The sequence below is a fragment of the Ranitomeya imitator genome, chromosome 6, assembly GCF_032444005.1.
Source record: "Ranitomeya imitator isolate aRanImi1 chromosome 6, aRanImi1.pri, whole genome shotgun sequence".
NCBI lineage: Eukaryota > Metazoa > Chordata > Amphibia > Anura > Dendrobatidae > Ranitomeya > Ranitomeya imitator.
In genome coordinates this window covers 239,519,737-239,532,486 of record NC_091287.1, presented here as the reverse complement: position 1 = coordinate 239,532,486, position 12,750 = coordinate 239,519,737, and the positions used below count along the sequence as shown (strand labels likewise).

Below are 12,750 nucleotides of genomic sequence, written 5' to 3'. Positions count from 1 at the left end.
AATCAGTCTTTGTCCTGTTTTGAATCTTAGTAATGTACTCCATTACCTTAACTTGTTTTCCTTTTTCCAAAAATGCACGATCAGAGTTGTTTTACCTGCCTTGTTCATGCAGAAAAGCAACACTTCTGACCTGCAGGTCTATCAAATATCTCTACTTGTGTGCGAGCTTCTAAGCTCTGCGAATATTTAAATGTAGTGTCTGGGGTCTAAGGGGTATCGTTTCTCCTTATGGAGAGTGACATACCATCTCTGGCTTGTCAAGGTAAGGAGGCTTATTCGCCATGCAATGCTCCTCTGGGAAATATAATATGCAAATTGCCTCTTCTGAGAAAAAGAGGACTTAAACTCTATAGCGCCACCTGTTGGAAGTAGCGATCTTACAAGTCACAATCAACTCTTTAACAAGTCGTGCAATATTACTTAGGATAAAAGCCAAATCAATATCTCAATGTAGTGTCTGAGCATTTGGGAACAATTGTCTGAGCTTGGAGGATGGGCAGCAGAGAAGCTCACACAGGACTAGAGATATACAGTATGAAAGACCTGCAGGTCAGAAGTGCTACTCTCAAAGCACTATAAAACAGCCCTTTCATCATGGAGTTTGGGAGAGAGGAAAGCAAAAAAAGGTAGTGCAGTACACAATAAAGATTCTGAACCGTGTGAAGCCGGAAAAATAATCCATTAAAAAAAGTTTAATTAATTACTAAACAAAATGTGTCAGGTTTACATTAAAAATGTGTCAGGTTTATCCTTGAGGATAAGGGTCATCCTTTAATTTAGGCTATGTGCACACGTTGCGGATTAGGTTTAGGAATTTCTGGTGCGGATTCTGCCTCTCCTGGAAGAAAATGCACCTGCGGATTTGTTGCATTCTTTGTGCAGTTCCGGAGTTTGTGCAGTTTTTTGTGCGTTTTTGCTGCGGTTTTCTTGTGGATTTGCAGTGTTTTTTACCCCTGCGGTTTTCTATAATGGAATGGGTACAAAAACGCTGCAGATTCACAAAAAAGAAGTGATATACTACTTCTTTTTGATTTTCCGCAAAATGTGCACAGCATTTGTTTTTTCTCATTGATTTACATTGTACTGTAAATCAATTGTGGATCTGCAGCATTTCTGCACCTCAAAACATTTTTTAAACTTCTGAATTTAGAAGAGACCTCTTGATCCATGCATAATTCACCATATTTGTTTGTGTAGCATTACTTTTTTAAGGCATCTGTCAAAATATTATACTTTAAGGCAGTAGCGTAGCTACTGGGGAGTCAGAGTGGGACATCGCCCCGGGCCCGCGCTCTGAGGGGGCCCATCCAAAGCTATGCTACTGTAACTGTAGGCTATTTAAATTGATTGATTTATGATTCCCCAACCCCATGCATAATAAGCAGAACAACTCGAGAAAAATTTGTAGAGTGAACGGTACCAGAGGAGTACACTGTCAGGACTTGGACACACGTGACTCCACTTTAACAGCTTGCACGAAATCTCAGGGATCGAGGTGCTCAGCATTAATAGCATAAAGTCTATGATACAAAAAATTGAAAGAAATGCGGCACTCACCCTTTTTGCTTGTGAAATCGTGCTGTTTTTATTGGACCGACATGAAGAAATTGTTACATGTCCATGTAATACATCAGGCGTGCAGGAGGGTGCAGGGAGGGTTTTTAGTGAATTCACAATGTATATTATAACACTGCAGAAATGTCTACAGCAAATCTTTTACATGTTAACCTGTTTTACATTTAGATCACACATTGGGTGCAGGTGTATCGAGTATTTTCAGTATAACACATCCAGGACCTACCTCTTAAAAGCAATGATCAAAGAAACTTCCAATCAATACTGATTAACCACATAGATTCTGCTGTTAATCTCTGTCAGTGGCAATTAAATGGTTCTAACCTGAAGAGTACAATTTAAGCACCCATGGCCTTCAGGTACCGTTACACTAAGCGACGCTGCAGCGATATAGACAACGATCCGACCTACACTAGATCGCTGGAGCGTCGCTGTTTAGGTCGTTGTAGAGACGTCAAGCACAGCAACTCCAGAACGATGCAGGAGTGATCCAGTGACGTAACGGCGACTCACTTATCGTTCTCGCTCCATGTAAAAACGTTGCTGGCGTCGTTGCTTTTGATGTCAAACATGACGATACATGCCGATCTAGCGACCAAATAAAGTTCTGGACTACTAGCTCCGACCAGCGATATAACAGCGGGATCCAGATCGCTGCTGCGTGTCAAACACAACAAGATCGCTATCCAGGACGCTGCAACATCACAGATTTTTGTCGTTCTCGTTGCAAAGTTGCTGAGTGTGACGGTACCTTTACTCTCAAAACAATGCTGAGGTGCCATTGGATTGCTCACAATGTATGGGCAATTCAATAAAGTACAAAAGCATTGCAGCATACTGTATAGTGACAAGTCTTTTGGTGGACTTAAAAGATATGAAAAAAGTAGTTAACAATTAAAAAAAAGAAACATAGAAGATACAATCATGACATCCCCCTTTTCTCAATCTAAAAAGAAATAAATAAAAAAAATTATATTACCACAAAGTCGCTAAAATTGGACAAAAAAATTGACAAAAAATATTCAGCTCACTATGTAAAAACAAGACCTCATTAGCTCTATTGACAGAAAAATATATAAGTTGTGGGTCTCAGAAAATGGTGACATGAACCACTGTGTAAACAGTGAGATGAAAAAGATGGTACTTATCCCTACCTCAAGTGTACATTTTTTCAATAGGGAAAGTTATGAGAGTTAGGAAGCCTGACGCACATTAGATAGTTGTCGTGTTTAAAGGTTTTCTGCATTGTGTATGAGCACCTTAAAGGGGAACAATTTTTCACGTTTCCATAGCTCTACTTTGCCATCTTTGGCAATTCTAACGAGAAAGAATGGACTAGTGATTAAGTATGTGTAGCCATTCATCTCAGAGGGGACAGAAACAAACCGCTCTTATGGTCTTTGGGGGTCTCAGCAGTCAGAGTACAGCATGTGTTAGATTATCATAATTAATGTAGGTTAAGAAGTAGAAAATACAAAAGCAATTAAAACTTTTGAACAAGAAAGTAGATGAAAAAATTATTAACGGTAGGTTGAAGTGAACCTGTCATGTCAAAAATTGCTCTTAACCTACTAATATTTGGTCAATTTGCAGGTTAACAGCATTCTAAAGCTATGTGGCCACTGAACTGAAAGCTCAGCTGCTGGGAGAACTTGAACTATATTCCTTCCTGCAGACTACAGCTTTCAGTCATATAGGTGTAGCTTCAGTCACTGCTCAGTATATAGTGAGCAGTGTGTGTAACCACACCCTGGCAATAACTGACAGCCGCTCTGCACTGATGCACTTCTGAGCTGGCTGTCAGTCAGTGGCAGGGTGTGGTTACCGCTCACTGTGTACTGAGCAGTGACTGAATCCACACCTCTATGACTGAAGGCTGCAGGCTGCATGGAAGAATATAGTTCATTTTCTACCAGCAGCTAGACTTTCAAGACAGTGGCCACACAGCTTTAGAATGCTATTAACCTGGAGATTATCCCAATATCTACAGGTTACTAGCATTTATTAACATGATATGTTACCTTTAAGATGATCTCATGATTTTTAGTAGACACATATGAGAACTTTATTTTGTAGATTAGATCATGGCGATAATTTAAAAACTAAAATATCAACAGTAACTATAATTCTGTACCTTCAAAAATAGACTAGTTAGAAAATTCACAACCAATGCTTAATAAAGTTAATTTCAATTAGTAGAAAAAAAATACCGTGGGTTATTACACTGGCGCTCCTTGTATAAGACACCTCCACCACATGTTCTGGAGCATGGGGACCAACCTGACCAGTCAGACCATTGACCATTTGTAGGTTTAGGTCCTTCATCACCATGTTTCACACATTGACCTCTTCGACACCACTGTAAAACAAAGTTATTTTGGTGACTATTATTGTTTTTTTCACAGTATACTGTAATTGCTTTCTTACACTGTAGGAATAAGTTCACATGGTGAGGTCAAGATATGGCAGTACTGCAGCGAAAAAGTACACATTATTTCAAACTGATTGCTATTGCTTGTGTACTTTTGTAATTAAACCATTTACGGTAAATGAAAAGCCAAGTGGCGTTGAACAATCAATTTGAAAACTGCACTGGCACAAATATTTTGGTGTGGTTTTATGCTACTGACCATTAACTCTCACCAAGGTCCGGTTCACGTTTACAAAACTTCATGGTCCAAAATGGCATTAGTGTTCACAAACTTCCTGACCCCAACTTCAATCTTCAAATAGGTTTACGAGTTTGTAAGTTCAGGTTAGGACAGCGATTCCACTCCAAGCATTGTAGTTTGTATACTGACAATTAAATAACGTGTGAATCTGGACTTAAGGTACCTTCACACATAACGATTTTGTTAACGATATTGTTGCTTTTTGTGACGTAGCAACGATATCGTTAACGAAATCGTTATGCGTGACAGCGACCAACGATCAGGCCCCTGCTGGGAGATCGTTGGTCGTTGGGGAATGATCAGGACCTTTATTTGGTCGCTGATCACCCGCTGTCATTGTTGAATCGGCGTGTGTGACACCGATCCAGCGATGTGTTCACTGGTAACAAGGGTAAACATTGGGTTACTAAGCACAGTGACGTCACCGCTGTGCTCTGCTTTACGGCCGTCCGGCTCTGACACAGTGCAGGGAAGCTGACGCCGGGGGACAGACACCGGAATGTAAGTATGTACTGTTTTTTTTAACTTTTACAACGGTAACCAGGATAAACATCGGGTTACTAAGTGCGGCCCTGCGCTTAGTAACCCGATGTTTACCCTGGTTACCCGGGGACTTCGGCATCATTGGTCGCTGGAGAGCTGTCTGACTGACAGCTCTCCAGTGACCACACAACGACCCAAACAGCGACGCTGCAGCGATCGGCATCGTTGTCTATATCGCTGCAGCGTCGCTAAATGTGACGGTACACTTCATCATGATAAAACCCCTTTTGTAAATCAGGCTGAATACACAAGACGTATTGCACCATTTCTAGTGGTATTTTCGTTGCCTTTTTAAACTGTGTTTCTTTACGTAAAACAGGTTGTAGACACTTGTGACAATAGCAATTTCTGGAAAAAAATACAAAATACATTGAAATAAAGAAATTATACTATGAACATTTTTAGGATTGCTGTAGGATTTTAGGCACAAGCATTAAAGGATGTGAAATTCCTAATTGAAAAAAAATCTATTTAAAGTTTAACATTCTACAGATTACATATAGATATAATCTATTAGATGTAAAAAGTTTCAAAGAACCTTTATGTACCGATTTATGATAGAATTCTAAATTATTTTTAAAGTGTTTTAAAGGCGATGAACAATCAAATGAAAACTGTAAGTTCAAGAAATAAAAGATTTTTATGAGACTGATTCTTCATTTAGATATTGCTGCAAAAATATTTTTAATAAGCACAAATATTTTCTAAGCATCAAAAACTATTTTAAGCGGTCACTTTTTAAACTTAGAATTAATAGGATGTCTAAGAATAGAAGAAGAGGTTTACTATTTATTTCTGGTCATGTTGCGTTTCAGCACGGTTCACTTGAAGATTATATTGCTTGCATTGCTGAAAATGTGTTATTTAAAAAAAAAAAAACTCAGGCCACAATTACCCTGTCAGCGGCATTAATTTATATGGAATCACTCAATAGCGCAATAATTCTAATAGTTTATTCATCTCTTACCTCTATTTAACAAAGATATAAGAATGAGGTAACAGAGAGAAGGATTAATTACCGTAGATCCCAGGAAGAAGCACATAAGAACAATGCTCATGTGAACATTTGTGACAATGAAATAAGCGGGTAATTGGAAATGTTCACGTCAGCACCCTGTAATTACAGGGCATGGCTTTATTCTGTCTTCTCGTTGCACCTAGTTATTAGCATTCTGTATGATGGTGGTCATCACTCATTACTGTACACATCTGGATTCACACGGAGAGATTTTTCTGAGAATTATAAATAACGCAATGGACAAATGTGTTTAAAGTATTTTTATATAGATGGTTTTATGTATAAAATAATTTATTGATGTATATTCAGATGTGCTTATAGTGGTTTGTGCAGCGAGGCCGGAAATGTACAATACAAACCACACAAACCATTTCAGTGTAAATACAAAAAAATGTAATGGAAAAAGCAAGTACTACTTAGAAAATTCAAACAGAGATAAAAAAAATATGTACCATAATTAATTTACATCTATGTAATCCAATTATAAGATCTCAATAAATCAGATTGAAGACAATATGCATATACTTCTTTTAACTTTGCATTTCTGAGACTGATTTAACTGATGAAACTTGAAAGGGGTTGTCCACTACTCTGATAACCTCTATTGAAACCCCCCCTGTAAAATGACACTTACACTCACCTCCGGTGCTAGCCCTGTTCCAGCAGTGTTGGGACTGGCTCTCCCAAGGATTGTGTGACATTACTATGTCATCTGACCACTGCAGCCAATCAGCATTGTCTTTATTCTCCCATCCTTCAGACAAATCAAGACATCTGGAGGAAGTGAGGGAACAACCACAGCTCTTACTTCAGGATATCAATTATGTCTGTATAAGAGGAAAGTGAAGACAGCATTCATTGGCTACAGGGATCGCGTGACTGACAATTTCACAAGAGCCCAGGAAGAGCCTGTGCCGTCAATGATGGAAGGCATCAGAATTGAGTATAGGGACTCGCTCTCACTAGCGCATAGTATGGAAGAGTGCAATGCGAGAAAATCTTTTATTCTACTGTCATCAGTTTTATTCAATGAGGCAGAGCAGAACTGCTAATTTTTTTCATGCAAACTTGGCACCCATTCAAGTCAATGGGTGCGTGCAAAACATTGGATATCATCCGACTGTTGTCCGTTATATGCTGAACTAGGCAATGGAGAAGGTAGAGAGATTAATCTCTCCTTCTCCTCACTGCATGTGCGAGGATCGGGTCACAGTATTATGATGCTCAGCTCACACTCGAAGCAGAATTTGAGCCGAGTGTCATTAGCATATTGGATCCAATGCTCTCACATTGCCTAAGCATTATTTTACTGGAGTGAAACACAGGGTTTGAGAAAGAGTTGTCAAAGTAGTTGACAATCCCTTTAAGCCTATACTGACATGTAATGTTTTAGTGCTTCAGGTCATGTGCAAGTGTATGGAACAGACTAGGGAGATGTCAGCTGTTCATCTTACAGTAAAGGTATGTACACATGGAGTTTTTTGAGAAGTCTTTTGGAGCAGGTCCGCTCTGAAAAGAAAGTGAAAAAAAATTGTTAAAAAAAAAGTTTGATTTCTATTGTAAAAGTGGTGCCCCTGAGGTCCGGTCGCCACAGAAGAACTGCACATCACCCAGAGGTGTGGTATCCCACTTTCAGGTAAGGAGGGGGCACTACCCAGGACTCTAACACCAGCATCCAACACCTCACTACTCCAGTCAGGGCATCTTGGCGTACCCTATGGGAGGATGGCCTTATCCCAGTCTGGAGAGTGTAGAGGGTGTGTGTGGAGCACATAGTTAGGTGAAGAGCTTATAAGAAGTCAGGGAGTAAGTGGAAGAAGATGGAGAGAGATGTGCAGAAAGGAGCTCTCAGAGAGAGAGAGAGAGAGAGCTAGACAACGGGGAAGCTACAGAAAGAAGAGAAAGAAGGGGTCCTGGGGGCATGGGCAGTGAGGAATCCACCTGTGGGGCCTGCATCCATGCTGACTACTGTTGGGTGGAGGGACCAGGTTTCAGTGGGGGAACTGGCCTCCAAGACTAGTGGAGAACTGCAAGTCTCAGCTAGCAGGCTGGAGGCTGTGGTATCTGTAAGTGCCACAGACACATTCACATATATTTTCTGAAAAGGAAGCCACATAGCACCAAGGGGACTCATAGTACATCGCCCAACAAGGCCCGCGGCATGTCTTGGGACACTGTGTGTGAAGGCGCAGGGCAGGAGAGACAGTAATCAGAACAGTGAGATGGCCAGGAAAGGAACATGAGAGGAGTCCTGAAATGGTGTACCCCAAATCATCTGGGGGTTGGCTGGACCACAGACCCAAAGATCACAGCACACAGCTGGAGACAGAACTGTGAGTAAAGCATTGAAAACTGCACCCAGCTGTGTCCTCTGAATTATTCCTGCACACTTGCCCTGCACTACAACTACCACAACTACCATCATCACAATTAACACCTATATCTGCCCCAGTTGATCTAAACTGCAGCGTCAGCCATATTGACCGGGTGGCATCACGAACATTTCCCCTATAAACTTTATTTTCCCCTTTTATCATCATTTTCATTGGACGCCCAGGGCCAAGGACCGGGTCACTGCTGCAGTGACACATCCCCTTTAAGAACTGGCCCGGTACCGAGTATACCCATAGCTCTGCCGGGCGCTTCATAAAGGCAACTTCCTGCATATATCTTCAACATTTTGAGAATTTCTCTTCTAGGTTTTGAAAAACTTCTGGTGGGAGAAAAATAAACATTCTCCAAACTAGGCACTGTCCAATAAAAAGGCTGCAAAAAAGCTGCAAGAATTAAACTCTATGAAAATGGTTGAAAAATGCTTTAAAACCACTTCAGGATATGAAAAACTCCTGAAATGGCTTTCATTAAAAAACATATGGCAACTGGTTTGTCCACCTAAAACAATCCATGTCTCTATAAATACTCTATGTACATAAGGAGTCTTTTTGCCAGAAAGTGAGCAGAAACTCAAAGTTTTTAAGATTTTTTTGCAGTGTCTGTGCTATACATTGTATGGTAAAATTAATTGATTAATTGTGTCATTTAAAACTCTAAAAACAAGCCCTCTTATAGTTATGCTGGCAGGAAAGTTAATGCGTTAAGGGGTTGAGAGTTTAACTAATTTTACTTTAGTGAATAGTTTCTGTAATTATTGAGCATTATCTTTAAGGTCCTCACTATCGGCATTTTCCTTTGGTAATGATAATTAATGTAGGAAGGAAAAAAGGAAAGGAGAGGTTTCCTAATGCAGGAATACAACAAAAATTATTATGTCCAGATTTGGTTTTTATACTTATTTTTATAATGCAAATTTAGTTTAGGCTTATTCCAGCTAAATCAATTAAACTGAAGGAACACAGTTACTCATCTTTATGAAGGAAATATTATATTTAAAAATCTTTACTGCTATAAGTTATGAAGAAAAAAGGCCATTATAATGTAGTCCAATGTCAGGTGCTGTCCAGGAAAGAGAGACATGCGGAGAGTGGAATAATAATGTAGCAGATTTAATGCTAAAATATGAAATTAAAAACCATGCACTTCAGTCTTCCTGGAGCCGCGCGTGCGCAGATGTAGTTCTCTGCTGCACGGGGCTTCAGGAAAATGGCCGCGGGATGCCGCCCGTGCGCACAAGAGATCGCGGCGGCCATTTTCCCAAAGCCGAGATGCAAACTCGGCTTTGGGAAAATGGCCGCCGCGATCTCTTGTGCGCACGCGCGGCATCCCGCGGCCATTTTCCTGAAGCCCCGTTCAGCAGAGCACTCCATCTGCGCACGCGCGGCCCCAGGAAGATGGCCGCCCCCACCGATGACAGGGGGTGATAGCGCAGATCGCGCGCTCCTTGTTCACATGCCCACAGTGGATTAGTCACCTCAACGTGCGGACACCACTACGCCACCAACGTAAAGCTGAGGAAGAAACAGCGCTGTGAACACGCCCACCCGACCTGACCAGCCTGATTGACAGGCGAAAACGGCGACTTTGGTAATGTATTGTGCAGCGTAGGTGGGGAATCAGGGTACACTACATACACTATAGTAACGCACAGCGCAGGCCCTATTTAACAGTATTTATATCTCAATCTCAAAAAACGGGGTGACAGGTTCCCTTTAAGCACAACTCAGCAGGTGTTGCTTCACTGGGTGTTGTCTCGTCGCTTTGGCCAGCCATATCCGGTCAATGTTCATCCGCAAAGGAGGAGACGAAGATTGTGGGTGCATCCTCTATTGACCCAACGCTAGAGTAAAGGACATTTCCAGAGACTATATTCAGCTTTGAGGGCACATCCTGACAAGTTTTACCTGTATAGTCGCATGTCCATCAGGACTTTTGACATGTTGTTGGAGATCTTACGTCCTGGGATCACCTATCAGGACACCTGGATGAGAAAAGCCATCTCTGCTGAGGAGCATCTGCTCCTAACCTTACGGTATGTATTCCACATTCGCACATAATGTGTGGTGTCCTACTATGTTTCATTAACTTAACTTGGACATGAAGCCACAAGCACATATAAAAGAATGTTTTAAATATTCTATTATATTAAGATTCTAAAATTAACCTTTTTCTATTGTAAATAATGTCCTAGTAAATGAAATATACACTTGTGCTTATTCCTGTTTTCATAGTCATCATGTTAATGTTTTTATTACCTTTTTCTTGTATTGCAGCTTCCTGTCCACAGGCTTGTCCTATGCGGGTCTACACCTGGAGTTTCTGATTGGGCGGTCGACAATTTCAGGCATTGTTAGGACAACCTGTTCACAAATCTGGCAGAAAGTTGTGATGCCTGAGCCCAAACAGGAGGATTGGCCCAAAATCGCCACTGGTTTCAAAAATACTTGTGACTTCCCTAACTGCATTGGAGCTGTGGATGGGAAACATATCAGGGTGCGTAAGCCGCCGAACTCTGGTTCCCAATTCTACAATTACAAGCAGTTTTTCTCTGTAGTTCTGTTAGCAGTTGCTGACAGTAACTACAGGTTTATAATTGTAGACATTGGGGCCTATGGGCGAACTGGAGACTCTAGGGTCTTCAATTCGTCCATAATGGGTCGGCGGCTACGTGACACCCAGTTGAACCTCCCACCACCACAACAACTCCCAGGCTCCAATGCGGAAGCAGTGCCTTTTGTTTTTGTTGGAGATGAGGCCTTCCAACTGACGAGGCACGTCATGAGGCCTTACCCCAGGCGCAACCTTGACCTCCGGCGGAGGGTGTTTAATTTGAGACTTGAAAGGGCACGGAGACTGGTTGAGTGCGCCTTTGGGATTCTTGTTGCCAAATGGCGTGTTCTTCAGTCTGCCATCCAGCTGAGTGAGGCTACAATCAATGAAGTGATCAAAGCCTGTGTAATTCTACATAATTTCACAAGAATACATGATTGTTCCTTGCAAAATTTGGAAGATCACCTCATGAACAATGTTAGTAGGCCTACCCCATATGTCCCTCCTCCGCGCCGTCCACTTTCTGGTCTTAAAGTTCGTGATGTCTTTACAAATTATTTTTTGACTCCTCAAGGTGCTACTCCCTGGCAAGACTATGCATTTTTGCATGTGTAATTATTTTGATCTCTAAAGTATGTGTTAACCAATTTGTAAACTTTGTCTGTTGTTTTTAATTATTTCACATATGGGTGTCAGCATATCATGTGTGTGTGATGGAAGAATCAATAGAGCGCATACAGACTTTGATTGTTAGTAAGATAACTTTTTACTGTTGAACATTTGTTATGGTCTTGTTTTTTTTTTTGCACATAACCAGATTTTGTCATCTAAATGGCCTTTTTTTAGTGGCCAAAAACATTCTTAACAACATCCACAAAAAAGACTGCTATGTAGGCACAATCTAAACGAATATTGTGGCAAAAATAATATACCAAAACAAAAAAAAGGGAAACTAAAAAAAAAACAAAAAACCTAAATCCAAAAAAATTACAAGTCCTGGTAGGTTGGTGCAGGAGATGTAGCTTGCTCAGGGTCAGCATCAGGTGGCATTTGTAGGCCCAATTGTCCAGCACCCTGTTCAGATGTTGTAGTGGCCTGAGGGACATTAGCCCAGCTATGATGCTGGAAACTTTGAAGAGTGGGTCGAGGATTTGGGACATACCCCTGCTGTTGCTGACCATATGTCCGGGAATCATACCCCAACCCAAAATGACCATATTGTCCATACCCAGGTTGGGACCAGCCTCCAGCACTAGGTGAGGACAAGTGGCCATATTGGGATGGTTGATGATATTCTGCCATATGTTGCTGAGGTTGCCATTGTGGGTTCGTTGTTGTTTGGGGTTGAGGTGTTGGCTGACGTTGAGGGGGTGCTTCAGATCCTTGTTGACCAGCCTGGCCTTGTAATCTCTGAGGCCGCAGAATATTTTCACGTGACATCTGCCACTGTTCAATCATCTGCAAGAGATTGTATGGGTTATTTGGGGGGGTGCATGCGTCAATAAGGATCTGAAAACACCCTCTCAAACGCAGCCTTAACTCCCGCTCTATGGACCTTAAGTACTGGGCAAGGCTCCTTGTAAAGCCCTCCTCCCCATCATCCTCTCGAACCTGTGCCAAATAGTTCATGACCCCAGCATCAACGTTTCGCCTGCTTTGGATCAGCTCTCTCCTGCGGCGTGAACGCTGTGGTCTGACTGCAGCCTGTGGGGATGGATCCAGGGCAACAGTTGGGCTGCTGCTATTTCCAGGGTCATCCTGGCTAGGTGGTGGTGCTGCTGCTGATGATGATGCTGCGGCGGCAGATGCAAACTGTGGGGCCTCTTGGTGTGGTTCGGATGCAGATGGAGCTGCATGGCCAGATGTGGAGGATCCAGGAGGGATGGAGCCAGAGGAAGCAGCAGATGGACCAGCCACCTCTTCACCTTCCCCAACTGGGTCAATCACCAGTTCTGAGACAGACCCTGTCTCCCTGTTTGTGAGGTTAGACTGAGTTCT

At 41.8% G+C, this 12,750-nt stretch overlaps 1 protein-coding gene across 1 annotated transcript in view; it reads right to left on the bottom strand.

Annotated features, from left to right (window-relative positions):
- The window catches only part of ADAMTS16 (ADAM metallopeptidase with thrombospondin type 1 motif 16), a 325,150-nt gene that overhangs the window by 128,778 nt on the left and 183,622 nt on the right, over nt 1–12,750 (bottom strand). Inside the window, exon 12 of the mRNA XM_069730514.1 lies at nt 3,786–3,934. Coding sequence (XP_069586615.1) covers nt 3,786–3,934 — 149 coding nt within the window. The remainder of the gene's footprint in view (nt 1–3,785; nt 3,935–12,750) is intronic.